The 8,211-nt window shown below is 33.8% G+C and overlaps 1 protein-coding gene across 1 annotated transcript; it reads right to left on the bottom strand.

Annotated features, from left to right (window-relative positions):
- Positions 1–3,751: 3,751 nt before the first annotated feature.
- On the bottom strand, positions 3,752–4,213 carry LOC126880946 (39S ribosomal protein L2, mitochondrial-like). Its single transcript, XM_050645022.1, has one exon. The coding sequence runs from the start codon at positions 4,211–4,213 to the stop codon at positions 3,752–3,754; it is 462 nt and encodes a 153-aa protein (XP_050500979.1).
- Between the last annotated feature and the right edge of the window lie 3,998 nt (positions 4,214–8,211).

The following is an 8,211-nucleotide window of genomic DNA, read 5'->3' as shown; positions in this document are numbered from 1 at the left end:
ATTACAGAGGCTCGTCTCCTGTAAGTACCTGTAACGGTACAAAGTAGATAGAGTTGGGGGTTTCGTTCTCAATCGCGGTACCCCGTCTTGCCCGTCCACCCCGTTGTGCCCGCCCTTTCCCTACCTCGTTTGAAAGGTATTGAAAATACCTATTCAGTCATACTAATTTTGTTTGAGTTTAGGCTAATTTTGATAAATAAATGAAATAAATATAAAATTGTAGTTTCGCATTTAACTAAAAAAAATTCAAATTTCCGCAGATAATTACTTGTCAAAAAGGTTGACGTTGACGTAAAAACTACTAGAGAATTGAAAAACGTCAATTTTTTGACAAAAAAACCATAGGCGAACATTTGAATTTTTATTAATTAAATGCGAAACTACAATATTATATTTATTTAATTTATTCACCAAAATCAAAATCAAATAAAACCCAAAACAATTAGTATGACTGAATAGGTATTTTGAATACCTTTCAAACGAGGTATCATTTGCCATAAAGTCCCATTTCAAATTGTCGGTCACAGTGGCTCTGTAACGTCATCTGTCACCATAACGTCACCTGTCATGACTAGTTAAGAAGCTTACGTCCGTTTATTTCATCCCTCCAAATTTCACTATTATAGGTATAACCGTTCAAAAGATACGAGGGGGGGTACGGACTTTTGACTAGCACTGTATAATATTAATAATACACAAAGTCCGCAGATAGTGTGCTACTTTTTTTTTTTAAACAAAATGACTCCCGAAAATCGTGTTTTTTTCAATTTTCGCTCTATAACTCCAAAGATTTTAACTTTACACCAAAAACACCCAAATAAAAATTCACCGTAAATAAATTGTGCATAGAGAAATGTTTTGCCTGATTTACTTCGACGAAAATTTTCCTCGGAAAATGGGGGTTTTTCCAACAAAAACTCTAATTTTCAACTAAAATTTTAAATTAGTAATTATTTATCAATAGTTAAATAGCCTCGTGATGTAAAAGCTCTTTTGGTATATATTATATTTCCAGAATCTTGCAGAAACAATCTTGTTGTTTTTTCCGTCCAGGATGATGAAGCGGAGATCGAGTCTAAATCAGATGCTTGGTCTGATGATTCAGATTCCGACTAAGATGAAAATATACGACTGAGTGCTTTGATTAAATAATGTAGTTAACCTTTGTAGTTTTGGTTTTTATACTTTCCATTATTAGATAAAAATTATAATTTTTGACCCTATAGGTATACATAGGTATAAGATGTCCGTCCGCTATAACTTTTCCCATGCGGTACGATTCATTTTCAATCAAATTAAGTCAAAACAGAAAGTGAAACGTACGTTGATGTGTGTAGTATATAGTATACAGTATACAAAATGTATATACACATCGACGTTCGTTTCAATTTATGTTTTGAATTAATTTGATTGAAAATGAATCGTACCGCATGGGAAAAGTTATAGCGGACGGACTATATGTACTTATATGTTAGAGATATTTATAAATATTTTTAAATATATTCCTCCATTTATTTTTACAAAATATATTTAAAACCCTTTAAAATTTGTATTTTTTCACGTTTCAAATCTCCATTAAAAAATATTCAAATTTTCTCATTTTTTCCAGTTTTTCCAATGGTCTGGAAAAATACCGAAAAAACCTGTTTTTCCCAATTTTTCCCGTTTTTGTCCGATATGTTAAACCTCTATGCTGAACATTAAACTATCAGACAGGAAAAGAAACGAATGGATCCGTAACAAAACAAAAGTGACAGATGTCTCTACCCAAGTAGCAAAGCTTAAATGGAAGTTCGCCGAACACACCCTACGGCAAAAGGATGAAAGATGGACTAAGATGATTATACATTGGAGACAGTGGAACCACAAACGAAAAAGGAAAAGGCCACAGATGCGATGGTCAGATGACCTGAAGAAACACACTGGGTCAAAATGGATGCAAATTACCAAAGATAGAGAGGCATGGAAGAAGGAAGAGGAAGCCTATATCCAAGGATGGATGTTTAGGGCTGATTAGATAGATCGATAGATCTCCTATCTGTTTATTGTTTTTTTGTTTGCTTATAGTTTTATAAGTGTAAGATATGCTTCAAATTTATATAAAAATATCTTAACTTGCATGTTTGATGCGGATGATTACAAATAAAGAAAATTGGAAAAGCTTAACGGTCAAAAGTAGAGAGAGGATAAAAAGGGATAATCCCTGGATGATGGATTTTTATTAATCACCTCTTCCCAATAAGCCTCTTTATTAAACTTGAGAAAGGTTAATAAACTGGCATGAGATCGTGGATTCGTAATAGCTTATTTTTTTTCTACACAACAAAACATCCACCTGTCGCTGGCTTAGCATGAATATTTTTGAAAATACTTCCTATTATGAACTGCTCATCGGAAACTATGGATATTTAAAAAATTGTAGGCTCAAAAGTTTGAATTGGTTGTTTTACAATTAATTTTAATACCATATTCACTTTTAATTAAACTCTTCATAGATTAAAAGACTAAGTTTCAATCTTAGGCAGGCCGCACATCAAAGAAACATGAAACGTAGATTACGTTTCATGGAAATAAAACACTGCTAAACAAATACACGTCCGGCCATTTACGAAACTCTCCGAAAATAAAAATGTGTCATGAGTATGAATCACACTCGTTTCATTGGTAGGCGGACTTTGAGATTTGTTTAGCAGTGTTTTATTTTCATGAAACGTGTTTGACGTTTCATGTTTCATGTTTTTCGTTTCATGTTTCTTTGGTGTGCGGCTTGCCTAATAGCACATAAAATAACATTAAAAATATGACTCTACATCCCACCAGACTGAAAATAATGGGAACCTTCTCTGGTTACACCTCCGAGGCTTCTAAAATTTGCAAGCCATAACGGATGCTGAGACTTAAGGATATGAGGGAAATTTTACAATTTATAATTCACGTCCCATCTGCTCAGCGCGATAAAGTTCCAACGAGAATGGTTCCCTTCGTACTCCAATCAGAGTAAACATGTAAATCAAAAATGAATAACCACTTTCAATTTCGTTGCAATACGAAACTACAGACGCATTATATTCTAGTCCAGGGCTTCCCAAACTTATTGGTACTGGGACGCCTTTGAGACTTTGCTATTTTTTTGCGACGCCCCTCAACCCAACCCCCAATAATACTTACCAATTTTAGTACTAGCCTAGTAACAGGTTATAGTTATAACAAAAACACAATTTGAACATTTATAATTTTTACTAGAAATTAAGAACGAAATCAAAACATAGGCACAAAAATAAAAAGGGATATTTATTTATATAACTGGCTGGTTAATGTGTGGGATGTGCTTGCTTTTATGAGCACAGCTTATGAAACCGTGGCTCCAGTTTGGAAATTACCACTCATATTTCTTTTTCTAAATTTATGTTTGACCTGTACTTGTTTTTAATTACTGCAACTGCAGAAAAGCGCGTTTCGCACAAGTACGAAGTCACAAATAGCAATAAAACCTTTAATGCAGCAGTGCTGAAGGTGGTAATTTCATGAGACACTGAGCTCCAAAATTCAAACAGTTTTTCTGAATTCAAAATTCAGTGTGGACGACTGAAAAGGGTTCCTGACCTAGTGATATTACTCCAGATCTTCGGGAAAATATTTCTCGAAGTATTCGCTCAATGATAACATGAGTTGTGTAAACATATTTTTTAAAGAGGGATCGAGGATTACTATCGATTTTTCGTGTAGATTACCTTGTAAAGCAGGGAAACAGTCAATTTCTTGATCTTCTAATTTTCTCTTCTATAAGAGCAACTTCTTCTAAAACCCAGTACATAATTTTATCTTCAAATTGCAGAATATGAGTATTGTTTCCCTGCAAAAACTTATTAAGATTTTTTATAAATGGTCTAGTAAGGGTAAGTTGGATTGGTTCAACATTATCTATTGGTTTATCAACAATTGTTCTTACTGGTGGAGGCCTTCTGATTTTTCTACCATGACAGCCCTTCTTTCTTTGCCACAAACCAGATCTTGACCTATTGCCCAATTCTCTATTTTTTCCAGCAGAGCCAATGGAAGTACTGCCACTCTCTACATTACTCAGCTTTCCAACAGTACACATGCACTGTGCCGGTAAACAAAACTCCTTCTTCGAGGGCATCATGATAATAACAAAATTATTTGGAGCTTTTCGTAACACTGTTGCATATGTTCCTGCAGCATGAACCAACATTCCTCATTTTCCAGGATACATGGAAATATAAATATAAATATAAAATAGCATGGCAGTACTCCCATTGGCTCTGCTGGAAAAAATAGAGAATTGGGCAATAGGCCAAGATCTGGTTTGTGGCAAAGAAAGAAGGGCTGTCATGGTAGAAAAATCAGAAGGCCTCCACCAGTAAGAACAATTGTTGATAAACCAATAGATAATGTTGAACCAATACAACTTACCTTTACTAGACCATTTGTAAAAACTCTTAGATTCCAATATCATTATTAACTTATTAAGATTATTTAATTGTATGTAGATAAGTGTAAAATTCATTTCTTAATTCGTATACACGTGCGAGTACGTTGCCTTTGGACAGCCAACGAAATTTGCAACAATAAATTAAAGAGGAGTGCTCGGCCCTCACATCTTCACACAAGTTTATGGAAAAGTCTTGATTTGACGGGTCGTGTTTTAATGTAGTTCACCATTTTAATAATGCCTTATAAAGTATGTAGAATAAGTAGGATAGAAAATGTTAAGTAGATAGGTATAGAAAAATATATTGTAAAATAAATGAGCAAAATTGGTGAATCGGCGAATGAGCCTTGAAGGGCCCGTAGTCATACAACTCCAAAGAAAAAAAAATGCTATCCATCACAACACTTAAGTCAGGTGTAATGTTCTTTGCTGCTAAGGCCTCTCAATGTATGACACAATGTGTCCATTTTACACTTGGAGCGTTGGTTTTGATGAGAGCTTGTAGTCCTCCATACTGTCCAGACATCGCTCGGGCACCATCCGTATACACGCCTTCACAGTTATCCCAGTTAATATTATTTTCAGTCATAATATATGAGTTTAAAATCTCGAATAAATCAGTAGCCTTACAACTTTCACACATTTTTCTGCAAAATAACAAATCCTCACATATATTTGTATGTTGTTTCTTGTATGTACCGTACATAACATATTAATTGAGCATCAGTCGTCTCGTCCAGTTGAATAGCAAATAAACCTGAAAGTTTCCCCACAATTTGCTCATTAATATCTTCTGCCATGTCGTGAATACGACGAACAATTTTTTGAATAATTTCGGATAATTCAAGGGTCTATCGACTTGATGTTATATTTTTTATTTGATTTATTTATTAATACATATATTTTATACTCGTTTAAAATCAAATAAGTATATTTTCTGTATTAAAAATCCGCGATGACACGCGACGCCCCTGGGACAACGCCGCGACGCCCCAGGGCGTCGCGACGCACAGTTTGGGAAGCCCTGTTCTAGTCCAATCCCCCGAAATGGCAAGGTTGGGTCAATGTCCTGGTTGGGTAAGAGAGATCAGCATAATATGTGCCTCCTGATGAGAGGCTAATAAGTTTCAAAACCGGTGGAGGTGCTTGCTGCACTCTCTGATGGAACTAATAATGCGGCTGTAGTTTTGTGTTGCAACGAAATTGAAAATGGTTATTCCTTTTGATTTACATGTTTACTCTGACTGGAGTACGAAGGGAACCATTCTCGTTGGAATTTTACCACGCTGAGCAGATGGGACGTGAATTATAAATTGTAAAGTTCCCTCATCTCCTTTAGTCTCAGCATCCGTTATAGCTTGCAAATTTTAGAAGCCTCGGAGGTGTAACCAGAGAAGGTTTGCATTGTTTTCAGTCTGGTGGAATGTAGAGTAATATTTTGAATGTTATTTTATGTGCTATTAGATTGAAAACTTAGTCTTTTGCTAGCAGTTGGCAGGGTGCCGGTAGGGCATCCCTGCCATTTCGTTCGTTGCAATCCGTGACTGCACGCCGGGGTTTGTCCTGGTTAGATCAGAGAGAGCAGCATATTTCTGATGAAAGACTAATAAGTTTCGAAACCGATGGAGGTGCTTGCTGCACTCTCTGATTGAACTAGAAGATAATGCGGCTGTACTTTCGTGTTGCAACGAAATTGAAAATTATTATTCATTTTTGATCTTCATAATTTGTGTTTTTTTTTTAATTATCTAAAAATATCCCAAAATTTTTGATGGCAAATGTTTCCTTAAGCTACGTAATTAGTAGTGAGTAATGTGTAGAGTGTGTGTTGAGTAAACGTCTTGTTGCTTAGTAAAGTCGCCATTATCTTTACATGTGCCGCTGGAGAATCGCGTTACCTGAAGCACGATGTTAGATTTATAGGCTTTATTTAGAACAATCTCTGACACTAAGGATATAATTTCGAATACCAATACTAAGAAGATCAAAGAAATACCCATACGTGGAACAAGTGAAAAAAGGTCTCCGTATTCTGAATATACCTACTCGTAGTCAGTTAGAAAAATAAAACACATAAGAGGTTGGAATACAGAATACATCTTTGAGCATTCTGCCAAATCTAATAGAACAACACCAAAAGATCGTTTGCAACGAGTACGAAAAATTATACCTAATAAGTAATTGTGTAATTAATTAAACATATTTGAAGCCACAATCCTTCAGCTATAATATGTAGTAGTCCAGGAACCAAAGCTTTTCACCTCGCAATTTTTACAAAATGGATCAATTTGCTTGAAAATTTGAGAATAAGTAGTGGATAGTCCATGAATCAAAATCTATATGATGCCGACAGGCGCTTTTACCATGGGGGTGGTTGCCACCCCATCTCGGGGGTGGAAATTTTTTTATTATATTTTGACTGCAAAAGTTAATAAAAATATGTAATATTCATTCTAAGCAAAAAATATTCTATACATTTTTTTGACAAAAATTAATAGTTTTTGAGTTATTCGCTATCAAAAGTGTTAGATTTATATCTAAAAAATCAATGTTTTTCGATGGTAAACTCATTTACGATTCACTCAATTTTTGCCGTAGAATAAATTGTGTCAAACCAAGCTCTCGGGAAATAAATTACCTATAATTTCATATTTAAATATTTTTTCGTATCTCTGATGCTAATCTTTCCATTCTGAAAAAAAGGGCACTTTTACCAAACTACAAAAACTCTTTATTCGCTTTTAACACCATTTTTTTAAAAACCAATCATTCTAAGCCAGTCAAACTTCTAGAATCTATTAATAATACATAAATAAAGAAGAATAAATAAGGCCAATGATTAAAAACACTGCTAACTTACATTATTATGCTTCCAATTTTATTTCTCCTTTTTTTTTCAAAAAATATATTGATTTTTTAACCGCAACTTTTTTATTTTTTATCTTAGAAAGTTCGTTCAAAAAGAATTTTGTAGGTTTTACAAGATCTATAGGGCTATTAAAATTAAATCCTTTTAAAATTCGCAGTCACAAAAAGAGGTGGCATTGAAATGGTTGGTAAACGTGGTTTTTGCATGACATTACAAGTTTTAATTGTGAATAGTTCACTCAAATTTTGCCGTAAAAAAGTTTTCAAAAGTTCTTGGGAATTAAATAAGTTACAATTTCATATTTAAATATTTTTTCGTATCTCTGATGCTAATCTTTCTATTCTGAAGAAAAGGACACTTTTTACCAAATTACTACTTTATTCGCTTTTAACTCCACTTTTTTAAAAATAATCATTCTAAGCCGATTAAACTTCTAGAACCTATTATCAATACCTAAGTTAAGAAAACCAAATCAGGTCAATGACAAATTTTAGTTAGGAAGGTGATAAGGGGGTTGTTTACGATCACTTTTTTCGCTGAAAAAAATAGGGACTGACATTTTTTTCACTATAAGTCACTTAATTTTTATAGCTAGAGATTTTTTTTTATTTCTGGAGATACATATTTTTAAATACTATAAATTAGTTTCAACAAGTTATCCTCGAAAAATGCATAGTTTTCCCGTCCTTTAACGTTGAAACTACAATATTTAGCATTTGACGAAGAAGAGCCAACATATAATAAAGTATAGCTCGATTACTATTGGTCTTAAAAAAAGGTTATGTTTATTTTTTCAAAAGGTACATTTTTGTTAAATAAAGTTGTTGTGATAAAATGAAAACTTCTCGAGTTATTAGCAGAAAACTGATTCAAAACATTGATTTTTTCG

This window comes from Diabrotica virgifera, chromosome 2 (assembly GCF_917563875.1).
Source record: "Diabrotica virgifera virgifera chromosome 2, PGI_DIABVI_V3a".
Lineage (NCBI taxonomy): Eukaryota > Metazoa > Arthropoda > Insecta > Coleoptera > Chrysomelidae > Diabrotica > Diabrotica virgifera.
This window is presented reverse-complemented; position numbering and strand designations above follow the sequence as displayed.

Bases quoted from the DNA above. Each gene is read 5' to 3' on its own strand.
- LOC126880946 (XM_050645022.1), bottom strand. From the start codon at position 4,213: ATGTTGGTTCATGCTGCAGGAACATATGCAACAGTGTTACGAAAAGCT.